The following is a 13,360-nucleotide window of genomic DNA, read 5'->3' as shown; positions in this document are numbered from 1 at the left end:
TTATATTATTAATTTTCTTTTTTCTATTGTTGGCTCTGCTGGGTGCCTGCTTCCTATTGGTTTTTCTCTAGCTGTAGTGAGTAGATGCTACTTCCTACTTGCGGTTTTGGGGTTTCTCATTTGTGCTGGTTTCTCCTGTTGCAGAGCACAGGCTCTAAAGCATGAGCTCAGTAGTTGTGGTGAAGGGTCTTAATTGCCCCAGTGCACGTGGAAGCTTCCTGGACCAGGGATTGCACCCATGTCCCCCGCTTTGGCAGGGAGATTGTGCACTGAACCCCTGTGGAAGTCCTTCATGGACTTTTGTGAAACTTCAGGTGCAGCTGGTTCTCGGAAGTGGGATCACCTTCCTTGTGGGGACCAGGCTGTCTTAGTCTGGTGGGCAGTGAGCACTCAGGCAGGGGTACCTGAGAGGAGATCTGCATCCCAGGTCAAGAAGAAAGATCGAGGACTAAGAGGATAAGGGCCTGGACTCCTTGGTGCTGAGAGAGGAGGCAACTGGGGGCCCAGACACAAGGCATCTGGGTCCTGGGGAAAGTGGAGCTGCCTGAACTCCTACAGCTAAGGAAGAGGACACCGGGGACCTGAACTGCTTAGAGTCCTGGGAGAAAGGAAATGTCTTGACCTCACCTCATTTTTTTTCATATAATTAAAAATACTAATCATACTCTCATGTGATTTTCTAGAATTCAGGTGTCTTATTTTGAGACACTGCCTGGGATAAAGGGACCAGAGCCCATCCAAACCCCTCTTTTCTCAGAGATTTAAACCCACATGTTTTTTAGCTCTTCCTCCCTTGGGGACCTAGGCTTTCTCTCCTTTACACTCTGCCTTCTCCATGAATTTCAACTCCCAAGACACCTCCTCTTTCCCTTTTCCCTTGAGGACCTGGCAGAATGTTCTTTCATACTCCTTGTATTAAGGGTCCCAGGAGTCCAGAGCCCTAGTCACTTACCCAGACCCAGGAGGGTGCAGAGCAGAGCGGAGGCCACCAGGAAGGTCTCAGGTTTCATGGAAGGCTTCATGATGGATGGATAGTGACCCTGAAGGCCTGAGGTCCCCAGCTGTTCTTATAGGAAGCTGAGATGGGGCGGTCTGGACCTCCCTTACCCCTAGGCTAAGAAATGATGATGTAAGCCCTGGGGGTAGGTCTCTGCAGCTCTGAGTGGGGGAGAGGGAACCAGAATCCAAAAGGAGCAGTGGCATCTTGTGCCCACCCCCCTCCTCCATGCAGCCCCAGACATCTGGGCTTCCAACCCTCTCTTCCCTCAGGTCCCACTGCCCCAGCCCTAACCCCCTTTTTTTCTAACGTGAAGCCCAAGATCAGAATCAGGTCATTTTTTTTCCTGTAGGGTAGAGCAGCTGCTAGGACTCAGGTACCCTCCCCCTTCTCTCTGTCCCCAAGAGGTGCCCAGTGTGGGTGAGGCTCTTCCTGTGAGTGCCCAGCAAGTCCAGGCTTGTTTTGAGGGGGCATGCATAGCTCATACTCCCTTTTCTGTGTTTGGTCTCTCTCCATTTCTGACGCCACCCCACGACGCACTTGGGTCTCTCAGAGACTGAACAGAGGGGTGCTTGTTCAGGGCATGGGGATGGTAGTGGTCAGATGCCCAAGTTCACACTGGAAAAGTGACGCATGGTTGGAAGCAGTCAAGGCTGGGTGTGTGTCTGGTTCGAGCACATACTTTGTGTTTTATTGAGGCCCTTTACACACTGTCCCAGGGACGGCAGAGCCTGGTGGGCTGATGTCTATGGGGTCGCACAGAGTCGGACACGACTGAAGCGACTTAGCAGCAGTAGCAGCAGCACACACTGTCTCTGCCTCAGGCCTGACCTTCAGGGATCAGAGATTTTCTCGTGTGTGTGTGTGTGTGTGTGTGTGTGTCCGTGTGTGTCTGTGTGTGTTGGGCGTGGGGAGGGTAGCCAGCCAGCCAGTCATGGAGGGGATCCTGTTGCGGTAGGCTCCCGGCTTCCTGAAAAAATCCACTCAAGATTGCCGGCCTCTTGTTTTTCAGGCTTCAGTTGGGGCGCTGAGGATGGCGAATTTCTGCTGGGGACCAATCCTGCGGGCCAAGCCGGTTGCTAGGAAGTGACCGGGAGGAGGGGCGAGAGAGCGGTTGGCCAGAGAGAGGCGGGAAAAGCGCGTTGCTAGGGAACTCGGCGCCTCTCGCTGCTCTCCGGAGAGATGAACTAGGCATGCGCACTAGTGACGTAACCGCCGGCGCGCCGCGGTTTGAAAGGCCCGAGCTTCCTGCGCTTGCGCAGTAAAGGCCGCCCGGGGCGCACCCCCTGTGAGCCCCCCAAACTCAGACCTTCGTACATCTCTTGGGTCAGGCGAAGCCCACACGACGTTGACATGCCGGAGATCCGCCTCCGCCATGTGGTGTCCTGCAGTAGCCAGGACTCGGTGAGGGACTGGCGTGGGGGAGGGTGGAAGAAGTAAAGGAATTCGTCAGCGGGCTCTAGAACTTTTGGAGTCTCAAAGGTGTTGAAAAATATTCCGTATGCGGGGTGCTAAGAAAGAGCTTTATTGGGGTCCTTAAGAATCGCAGTTTGGGAGACAGGTTCCGGTAAACGGAGGGTTGGCAGAGGGAATCAGGGGCTTGTGAGGACAGAGGTCAGCAGGTTGTTAAAGCCGTGTGGAGAGAATTCTAATTGACTGTGATACACGGAAAGAAATATTTGGCTTTAAAGAAGAAGCAGTCCTGAGTTACCAGAGGGTAAGGGTCTGATACGTACGTTGAGATTCTGGCACATATTCTGGATGCCTGTGTGAATACAATAAGTGGTTAAAAGGTCAGATTCCACTGTAGCTGCGACCTGCTTGGTCAGAATTCCTCAGTGGCCCCCCGGTCAATTTTAGAGAACACTTTTAGCAATACGGACTTCATTTTGGTTTTCCATTCACAAAGGGGACTTTGTGGAATTCTAGGAGGGTCATGGGAGAATTTCTGGGAGGCCATAGGGAATTCTGGAGAGATGTGGATAGAGGAATTTGCTGAGAGAAAAGGAGGGTGTTTTGCTTCCTGGGAAGGAGCAGAGGTGAATTTCTAGGGGAGAATGTTGGAGGGGACTCGAGGTAGAGTGTGGGGGGATTTATTATTTTAACACTAGAAGGTTTTGTATTGGGGTACAGCCAGGTAACAATGTTGTAAGTTTCAGGTGAACAGCAAAGGGACTCACACATACATATACATGTATCCATTCTTCCTGAAACCCCAGAGTGTGGGGGGATTAATAAAGAAACTGAAACCTCGGTGATATCAGAGGGCTTGAGAGAACTCTCAGACTAATCTGAGAGCTGGGGAACCCTAACATTCCCTTTTCTACTCTTCTCTCCAGACCTACTGTGCAGAAAACCTTCTCAAGGCAGACACTTACCGTAAATGGCGGGCAGCCAAGGCGGGTGAGAAGACCATCTCTGTGGTGCTCCAGGTGATTCTGCCAGCTGCCCCCTACCATCTTTTTTTTTCCCCCCTCTCTGCTGGGTGGCGTGTGGGATCTTAGTTCTCTGACCAGGAACGAAACTGGAGCCCCCTGCCCTGGAAGCTCAGAGTCTTAACTACTGGACCCCCAGAGAAGTCTCCCTCCCTCCATCTCCTTAATAGAAAGCTGAGGTCCAGGGTCCGGACTCTACTCTGGAGTTAACTGGCAGTGAGCTGAGGCACTGTCTCTTTGGTCCCCACCACCTCACCTGACAATGAGCAGTGTCCCTGTGCCCTTAGCAGAGGAGATGGGTGATGCAAGGACTAGGCCAGGAATGAATCCGTGTGTGGTCCAGGCAGGTTGCTGCTCTTTTCAGAGCCTTATCATCCTCAGTTGGAAGAGAGTAAACCATTGCCACGCATTCTGCCTTCTCAAGGCCCTGAGCTTAGGACTGGAAGGTGTCTCATATCATCTAAGGCAATCAACCGCATTTTAAAGATGGGGAAACTGAGGCCTGGGAAGGGCCAAAGTGAAGTGGCCAGTCTTAGTGACCATTGTGGAATGCAGAGTGCTTTGGTACAAGCTTGGTGAAGTTGGAGGGAGCAAAGGGAAAAGGGGAGCTTGACCCAGGATGGTGACAGACTTCCCAACAGGCTCTTCCCATCAGGTATAAGGAACTGGTGGGAGAAGCGAGCTAGCGTGTTCCCAGGGGCTGCCTGGGGGTTGCCCTGCGTGATCTGGCTCTGCAGGGTGTCAGATGGTGTTGGAGCTGTTATCACCCCTCATACATGGCGGTGCTGAGAGCTGAACCCAGTGTGGGTGCTCTAGACACCTTTTTCTTGCTTCTATGTGTCCATATGTTGACTTCTTTTCTCTTTTATATTTATTCATATTTGGCTGCGTTGGGTCTTAGTTAAGGCATGTGGGATCTAGGGTTGGGAAAAACCTGGCCAGGGTTGGGAACCTGGGCGCCCTGCATTGGGAGCATGGAGTCGTATCTACTGAACCTCCTGGGAAGTCACTGTCTTTTTCTTTTTTTAATTTTTGGCCACACCACATGACACTTTGGAGCCTTAGTTCCTCAGCTGCGTATTGAACCTGCCCCCAGCCCCCTGCCCCGTTGGAGGCATGTATTATTAACCACTGGACCACCAGGGAAGTCCTCCACTTCTTGATTTTGGCCGCATTCATCCCTCCAATGTAAGGGTGTTTGGGGAGTGATGCTGGGGACAAGGCCTACCAGATTGTGTTAAATATATTATCGTCTGTCTTACCCTGTGGCTCTGCAAATGTTTTGGTTCATAAACCTTTTTACAAATTAGAGAGAAGCTAAGAATTCTCCTCCCAGGAATTATACTCAAAGTCACAAGATTTTGTGAGTTATTTTTGGACTTTTAATATTTCATAGTTCCCTAAGGTAGTATAGTCAGATTTATGAGAGCTAATGGTTTATTCAGAGTTACTACTGTTTGGGAATACCCTGGTGGGCCAGTGCTTAGGATTCCACTCCATGCCACGAGGCCCAGGTTCAATGCCCAACTTGGGAAAATGCCCCCCACCCCAGAAAAAAAAACCCTGGCAGTTACCATTCTAAATGCCTCATATGGGTTAGTTCATTGAATCCTTAGAAAAATCCCATCACCTCCAATGTATTATTATCCCCTTGTATGATGAAGAAGCTAGGCCCAGAGAGGTTATACAATTTGCCTAGAGCCGGTATTTTCAACTGAGAGAGAGATGCAGGTGGCTGACAAGTTAATCTCAGGTGGAATTCAAGTCCCCATCTCTCCCTCTTACTCTCCCTGTGACCTCAGGCAAATGGTTTCATTTCTCAGAAGCTGTTTTCTCATCCGTCCATGGAAGATAATGTGATGGGAGCCCAGGGTTACCGTGAAAATGTGGTGACATAATGTTTTCAGAAGTGCTGTGTCACCACGCAGGTGTTTGTGTAAAGCGGGGGATTCACGTGTGTATTACTGGATGATCTTGCTGGGCTCTTTTATGATCAGGAACATCTCGTTTAATTCTGTACCACTGTTGCAGTGGGAGCAAGAGACAGGAAGTGGGGAGTGAGAGAGCCAGAGGAGCCAGACGAGGCTCAGGCTTCTCTGGCCTGGGAGACCGACGGGGACATGGCAGGACGTAGAGCCGGGGGGCAGCCTGAGAAGGTCATCCGCTGGTTGGATGCCAGCTTTGCCGTGGCTTTGGGACACACAAGGAACAGTATCCAAGGGACAGTTAGGGATTGGGCCTGGAGCTGGAGACAGAGCTGTAGGAGTTGTCAGCGCAGAGACAGGCCCTGGAGACTTGAGGGTGGATGGATTCATTTGTGGCTTCATTCATCGCAGCGCCTTCTGCAGGCCCAGCGCTGTTGTAGGCACATAGTGCCGCAGACATCCCAAGACAAACATCTGACCTGTGGAGATTTTATATTTGCAAGGGAAGACTGACAGATCAGTAAGTCAAACGTATGTCCGATGACGAGCGCTGGGGAGGATATTACAGTCAGGAGGAGTGAGGAATGTCTCCAGTGGGAGAGGAGGCAGTGGCAAGGAGTTTTTTGACTTTAAAAATATATATATTATTTACTTATTTGGCTGAGTTGGGTCTTACTGGTGGCGTGCAGTATCCTTTAGTTGTGGGATGTGGGATGTAGTTCCTGACCAGGGATGGAACTTGGGTCCCCTGTGTTGGGAGGGCGGGAGTCTCAGCCCCTGGACCACCAAGCAAGTTCCAAGAGGTTGAGGTTTTACCACAAGGATTGAGACTGTGGAGTTGGAAAGCACTGTTGGCGTGTAGTCTGGCAGTTGGTCTGAATTTCTCTGCTGGTCATTACCTGTGACACGTGAGGCATTGATTTTCCTGTCTGCATCTCGGTTTCCCCATCCGTAAGGCTGGGGGAGTTAACTGACCCTTCCTCCCAGTGTGGTCTTGAGGATTCAGTGATGCCCCGTCCAGGAAGAGCTTTGCTCAGCGTGGTAGACAGAATAACAGCCCCCTAAAGGTGTCACAGTCTTCGCTGGTGATTCAGTGGTAAAGAATCTGCCTGCTGATGCAGGAAACACAGGTTCAATCCCTGGGTTGGGAAGATCCCCTGGAGAAGGAAAGAGCAACCCACTCCAGTATTCTTGCCAGGGACGTTGCATGGACAGAGGAGCCCAGTGGGCTACAGTCCCTGGGGTGGCAAAGAGCTGGACATGACTGGCCAGCTGAGTGTGCACACACACAAAGTTGTCTGCATCCTAATCCCCAGAACCTATGCATGTGTCCTTTACATGGAGAAAGAGACTTCGTGAGCATATTTAAAAAATACTTATTTGGCTGCATTGGGTCTTAGCTGGGGCATGCGGGATCTTCCGTCTTCGTTGTGGTGTGCGCAGTCCTTTAGCTGGAGCCTGTGACCTCTTAGCTGCAGCTTGTGGGATGTGGTTCCCCGACCAGGGTTCAAACCCAGACCCTCTGCATTGGGAGGGCAGAGTGTTAGCCACTGCACCACCAGAGAAGTCCCTGTAAGGATCTCAAGGAGGGGGGATGGGCCTGGATGAATTGGGGGGAAGCAGTGTCATCACAAGGGTCCTTATCCGGGAAGGAGGGAGACAGGAGAACCAGAGAGGAGCTGTGGGGATGGAAGCAGAGGCTGGAGCGATGCCACTGCTGGCTCTGGAGCTGGAGGAAGGGGCCACCACCAAGGAGGACAGGGGGCTCTAGAAGCTCAGACAAGATGAGGGAACGATTCTCCCCCAGAATGTCTAGAAGGAAGGCAGCCCAGCTGTCACTGGCTTTAGCCCAGCCTCATGACATCTGGTAAGTTACACAGCTGCTTCCTGTCTCAGTGGCTCGCCTATGAAGTGGAGATAAAGATAGGTCCTGGCTCCCAGAGGTGTCGGCGGTCTTACAGGCACTACAGGGCTGCCACTGTTTACACTTAGGTGCGGCCACAGTGGCTGTGCGTTGCGATGGTTAGCATTCCGTGTCCCGTCAACTCCTTTCAGAAGTGGGGAGCCCCCCCTTCACTCATGAGGAAACTGCAGCTCAGAGAGGTTTTATGTCACCCAGAACTGCACAGCTTGGCAGTGGCAGGGCTGGATTTGAACTCGGGCTGGCCTCCTCACAAGCCCAGGCTCCTTCCTCCGATGTAGGGACGTTCCTGTCTGTAGCAGGGTGCCAGCCGAGTCTCCAGGCCACCTCCCAGCTGGGAGGTGACATTGCAAATTGGGCCATCACATGTTCCTGGCTGTGTGGGGCGGTGGACTAGGAACTTTTGGGGGATCACAGTCACTTCTAATTCTGTGAGCCAAATCAAACAACCCCACAAACTTTCCAGGTGGTCCAGTGGTTAGGAATCCTTGCAATACAGGGGCTACAGGTGTGATCCCTAGTCCGGGATCTAAGATCCCATGTGCCTTGGAGTAACTAAACTCGGTCATCCAAACAAAGGATCCTACAATGAAGATCCCCAGTGTCGCAACTGAGACCCAAGTTAGCCAAATAAATAAATAATAATATTAAAAGCCCCAGGATAGAAAGTAGGAGATTGCTTCAGCCCCTGTAGCTGCCTCCACGCCCACATGACTTTCTATGCGTTTACGTCAGATGGGACTGTCAGAGACTTTGGGGGAAGACCTCCTACAGTCAGTTCTTGTTTTTGGCCGCGCCGGGTCTTCACTGCTTTAGCGTGGCCTTCCTCTAGTTGCATCCAGCAGGGGCTACTCTCTAGTTGCAGTGAGTGGGCTTCTCATTGCAGCGGCTTCTCTTGTTTCGGAGCACGGGACACAGGCTTCAGTAGTTACGGCACATGGGTCAGCAGTTGCACCTCATGGGCTCTAGAGCACAGGCTCAGTAGTTTTGGCTCATGGGCTTAGTTGCTCTGTGGCATGTGGAATCTTCCCGAGCCAGGGGTCAAACCCCTACACTGGCAAGCGGACTCTTATCCCCCGAGCCACCAGGGAAATTCAGTTCTTTCCTTTTTTTAACAAATAATCATTGAGCAGTGACTAATAACACTTCCTGACTGGTAGCTACAGGGTGCCTGCTGTATGCCATGCCCTGTGAATGTGGTATTTATGTGCATAATCCTACATAGGGTGATCATCCCCACTTTACAGATGAGGAAACTGAGGCTCCAAGAGCTGAGCTGACAAGGCCCTATAGCTAGGGAGTGGCAGAGATGGGACTCAAACCCAGAGTCCGTGGTGAGCCAAACCAGACCAGGCCCCTACCCTCGGAGCATCCATGGGATCCTGTGTGATTGCTGGCAGGGGCAACTGGTGTGCCCTTTGTCTGCATAGCACCGCCAAGGAGAGCTCCGTGGTGCCGGGTCAGAAGCCGGCCAGGCAGAGTCTGGTGGAGCCGGCAACGTGGGTGCCGGGTTGTAGACAATCGGTCAGCGTCTGTTTTCCAACTCTGACTCCACATCCTGTGCTGTGTACGGGGACACGGTGGCAGCCTGCAGCCTTGCTCCCTCTGTCACTGAGTTGACTTGGCAACGAGACAGGGTGGCCCGGATGGGGGTCGTCCATCTTCTGAGGTCCCACAGGGAAGCCAGGCGGGGCGCAGGGCAGAGCGGCGCTGACCCGGGCCTTGCCTCCCCTGCAGTTGGAGAAGGAGGAACAGATCCACAGCGTGGACATCGGGAATGACGGCTCGGCCTTCGTGGAGGTGCTGGTGGGCAGCTCGGCCGGAGGTGCCGGGGAGCAGGACTATGAGGTGAGCTGGGCCTTGAGGTGTGCCCCCCACTGATCCCTGCCCCAGATGCCCCCGTTGCCACCCCAGGGTTTCCTAGCCCCTGGGCCACCTCAGCCCTTCAGAGGAGCCCAGGGCTCAAAGAGATAAAGAGCCAACCCAGGTGATAAGCTGTGCGCCAAAACGGCATCACAGTTGCAGAAAGAACCAAAGGCACCTCTGTGTTTTACGACTCAGGCATCTTAGTGGCTCAGCTGGTAAAGAATCTGCCTGCAATGCAGGAGGCCCAGGTTCAATCTCTGGGTCGAGAAGATACCCTGGAGGAGGGCATGGCAACCCACTCCAATATTCTTGGGCTTCCCAGGGGGCTGAGTGGTAAAGAATCTGCCTGCAATGCAGGAGACCCAGGTTCAATCCCTGGATCAGGAAGATCCACTGGAGAAGGGAATGGCAACCCACTCCAGTGTTCCTGCCTGGAGAATCCTATGGACAGAGGAGCCTGGCAGGTTACAGTCCATAGGGTCGCAGAGAGTCGGACAGGACCGAGCAACTAACACTTTCCCTTTCCCTGCTTGAGAGCAAAACTGCTTTTATCTGGTCTCAGAACTTCTCCAAGATGTCCCGGCAAATTGACATTCCAAATTGCTTGGGGCGCCTCTGTGAGCTACTTGATTCGTGACAAAAGTGTATGAGTCTCTTGCTGTATTACGAATATTTTAAATGTTGACCCAATCCCTTTTTTTTAAATGAGTTAAATTAATGCAAGCAGGACTGGGGAGATCATAATGAGCCAGCTGGTGAGTCAGCCAAATGTTTTGGGGAAAAATAAACATATTGTGGGAGAAGGCAATGGCACCCCACTCCAGTACTCTTGCCTGGAAAATCCCGTGGATGCAGAAGCCTGGTGGGCTGCAGTCCATGGGGTCGCTAAGAGTCGGACACGACTGAGCGACTTCCCTTTCACTTTTCATTTTCATGCATTGGAGAGGGAAATGGCAACCCACTCCAGTATTCTTGCCTGGAGAATCCCAGGGACGGGGGAGCCTGGTGGGCTGCCGTCTATGGGGTCGCACAGAGTCGGCCACGACTGAAGCCACTTAGCAGCAGCAAACATATTGTGAAAAAGAGAGTTTATAATTTTAAGTGAATGAATCTGTTTTCTACAAGAAATGGTTTTTTCCTTGCAGTGAGAAATTGTTTTTAATTGAAGTATATTTTGCGTATAATAAAACGCACAGGTCATCGTTCTGACAGATGTACATACCTGGGTAACCATCCCCCAGATCGAGACATAAAACACTGGACTTCCCTGGTGTTCCAGCAGTTCAGACTCTGCCTTCCATTGCAGAAGTCCTGGGTTCGATCCCTGGTTGGGGAACTAAGGCCCCACATACTTTGGAGTGTGCCCCAAAAAAAAGAAAAGAAAAATGACACAGAGCATCACCGGCCTACCTGCAAGCTCCCTCGTGTCACTTGGGTCACTTCTCCCACCCTCAGCTCAGGCCGCCACACCTCTTTTCTGTCACTGCAGACTAGTTTTGCCTTTCCTAGAATTACATATAAGTGGCGTTACAGTATGCGGTCTTCAGGTATTTCTGTGTGTGTGGCTGGCTTCTTTTGCTCTATACTGGTTTTTGAGGGTCTAACATATTGTGTGTAGGTTAGCGGCCTGTTCCACCTTATTGCTGAGAAGTTTCACTGGAAGCGGAGATCTCAACGTGTTCCTCCATTCTCTTGTTGACGGGCCTCTGGACTGTGGCCACTTTTTGGTGGCTATTTTTGTCCGCACCTCGCGGCTTTCAGGATCTTAGTTCTCCAGGCAGGGATTGAACGCAGACCCCAGGAGTGCAAAGTGCAAAGGAGTGAAAGTGCAAAGTCCCCTCAACGCTAGACCGCCAGGGAACTCCCCGCCACTTTTTGATTATTATGAACACAACTGCTGTGAACCTTCTTGTACAAGCCTCTGGATAGAGATCTCTTTGGGGTAAATACTTAAAAGAGTTGAATTGCAGTGTCTTCAGGTAGATCTCTGTTTTAACCTTATTGGAAAAGTGAAAGTGAAGTCGCTCAGTCATGTCCGACTCTTTGCGACCCCATGGACGGTAGCCTACCAGGCTCCGCAGTCCATGGGATTTTCTAGGCAAGAATACTGGAGTGGGCTGCCATTTCCTTCTCCAGGGGATCTTCTCGACCCAAGGATCAAAGCCAGGTCTCCTGCACTGCAGACAGACGCTTTACCATCTGAGCCACCAGGGAAGCCCAGACTACAGCTTCTAGTATTGTGGTGGTTTAGTCACTAAAGTCGTGTCTGACTCTTGCAACCCCGTGGACTGTAGCCTGCTAGGTTCCTCTGTCCATGGGATTCTCCAGGCAAGGATACTGGGGTGGGTTGCCATTTCCTTCTGCAGCCTTATTAGAAATGGATAGTTTTCCGGAGTGGTTTATTCCGTTTTACATTCCCTTCAGCAGTATATGGGCTCCACACCCTTATTTATACTTGATGTTGCCAGTCTTTATTTATGTCGCTGGGCCAGGTCTTAGTTGTGGTCATATGTGGCATGCAGGATCTAGTTCCTTGACCAGGGATCAAACCCAGGCTCCTTGCATTGGAAGTGCAGAGTCTTAGCCACTGGACCACCAGTGAGGTCCTGCCAGTCTTTTAAATGAATATGTGTGTTGAATTTTATCAAGTACTTTTTCCATCATGCAAGGTACATTCCAACCAGTGAGGTTTTCCTTGAACACACATTCTTATTCTAAAGGTTCTAGGGGATTCCCTGGTGGTCCAGTGGTTAGGATAGGAGGGCATGGCAACCCACTCCAGTATTCTTGCCTGGAGAGTCCCATGGGCAGAGGAGCCTGGAAGGCTACGGTCCATAGGATCACGAAGAGTCGGACATGAGTGAAGTGACTTAGTTAGCATGCACACGTGGTGGCCCAGTGTTTACGATGCCACTGTCATTGCCAGGGGCCCAGATTCAATCCATCTCTGGTTCGGGAACTAAAATCCCACAGGCTGTGCAGTGTGATGAAAAATAACAATAATAAAATAAAGGTTTTATAAGCTGCGAAAAGGCAAATTGATGGCACGTTATGTTTTAAAGAGTTTATTTAAGCCGACAACTTGAATCAAAAACTAGGTAGCCAAAACTAAAAAATTATTAGAGGTGCTTTGTGGGTGGGCTAGGACAAGGTTTTTAGAGCGAAAACAGGAAAGCAGAGCAGAGCAATTATGTAATTGGCTTGAGCGTGAACTTTTTAAATTAATCATTTTTATTGGGCTACAGTTCCTTTCCAATGTTGTGTTAGTCTCCACTGTGCAGCAAAGTGAATCAGCTGCACGTGCACACATATCCCCTCCCTCCTGGATTTCCTCCCCATTGAGGTCAGCACAGAGCCCTGAGTGCAGCGCCCTGCGCTGTACAGAAGGATCTCATCAGCCATCTCTGCCCGACAGGGTATCAGGAGGATACGCGTGTCGGTCCCAATGTCCCAGTCCACCCCACCTCCCTGGAACTTAAACGATTGCCTTACTTGGGAAAATCAAGGGACTTGGCTGTTCATGATTAGTTGATTACATTTTCTTATATTTGAGTTCATCGACTCTTGCTTAAATTTTGATTGATTTACTGAAGCTACCTAAGGCTTTAGAGTCACCCAGTCTAATGGCCTCCTTGTTTAAAATTTTACATAAAATCAACCATCTTTGGGGCAATTAAAGATGCCTTTCTTCCTGAGTTGGAGCTCATGCTTTGAACTCCCTGTTCTCCCTGTTCACATCACGTTGTTGTTCAGTCACTAAATCCCTTCTGACTCTTTTCAACCCTATGGACTGCGGCACTCCAGGCTTCCCTGTTCTTCACTGTCTCCCAGAGATTGCTCAAACTCTTGTCCATTGAGTTGGTGATGCCATCCAACCACCTCATCCTCTGTCACCCACTTCTCCACTTGCCCTCAGTCTTTCCCAGCATCAAGGTCTTTTCCACCGAGTTGGCTGTTTCTATCAGGTGGCCAAAGTATTCCTGCCGTGTAGAACCCTTTGATTCAATCAGGCTCTGTGTCACCTGAAGTCAGTAACAAGGCAGACACCAACATGAGTGCCACCCACTGTATCAGTCAGGGTCCCACCAGGAGGCAGAAATCACACCAGTTAGTTTAACAGAGAGAATTAATATAAAGAATTAGTAACTAAGTATTGAACTAAAGAGGCCAGAAGACACAGGTAGAACACAGAAGCAACTGCTGGGAGCAGCCACCA

General features: G+C 50.9%; 1 protein-coding gene across 2 annotated transcripts in view; it reads left to right on the top strand.

Annotated features, from left to right (window-relative positions):
* Positions 1–2,217: 2,217 nt before the first annotated feature.
* XRCC1 (X-ray repair complementing defective repair in Chinese hamster cells 1) overlaps positions 2,218–13,360 on the top strand; it is a 19,078-nt gene continuing 7,935 nt past the window's right edge. Inside the window, exons 1-3 of one of the 2 annotated variants that reach the window (XM_010852547.1) lie at positions 2,218–2,401; positions 3,337–3,429; positions 9,016–9,126. In XM_010852547.1, coding sequence (XP_010850849.1) covers positions 2,351–2,401; positions 3,337–3,429; positions 9,016–9,126 — 255 coding nt within the window. In that variant the 5' untranslated portion in view covers positions 2,218–2,350. The remainder of the gene's footprint in view (positions 2,402–3,336; positions 3,430–9,015; positions 9,127–13,360) is intronic. The other variant, XM_010852546.1, reaches the window with a different exon arrangement.

The sequence above is a fragment of the Bison bison genome, unplaced genomic scaffold (assembly GCF_000754665.1).
Source record: "Bison bison bison isolate TAMUID 2011002044 unplaced genomic scaffold, Bison_UMD1.0 scf7180017864313, whole genome shotgun sequence".
Classification (NCBI taxonomy): Eukaryota; Metazoa; Chordata; class Mammalia; order Artiodactyla; family Bovidae; genus Bison; species Bison bison.
This window is presented reverse-complemented; position numbering and strand designations above follow the sequence as displayed.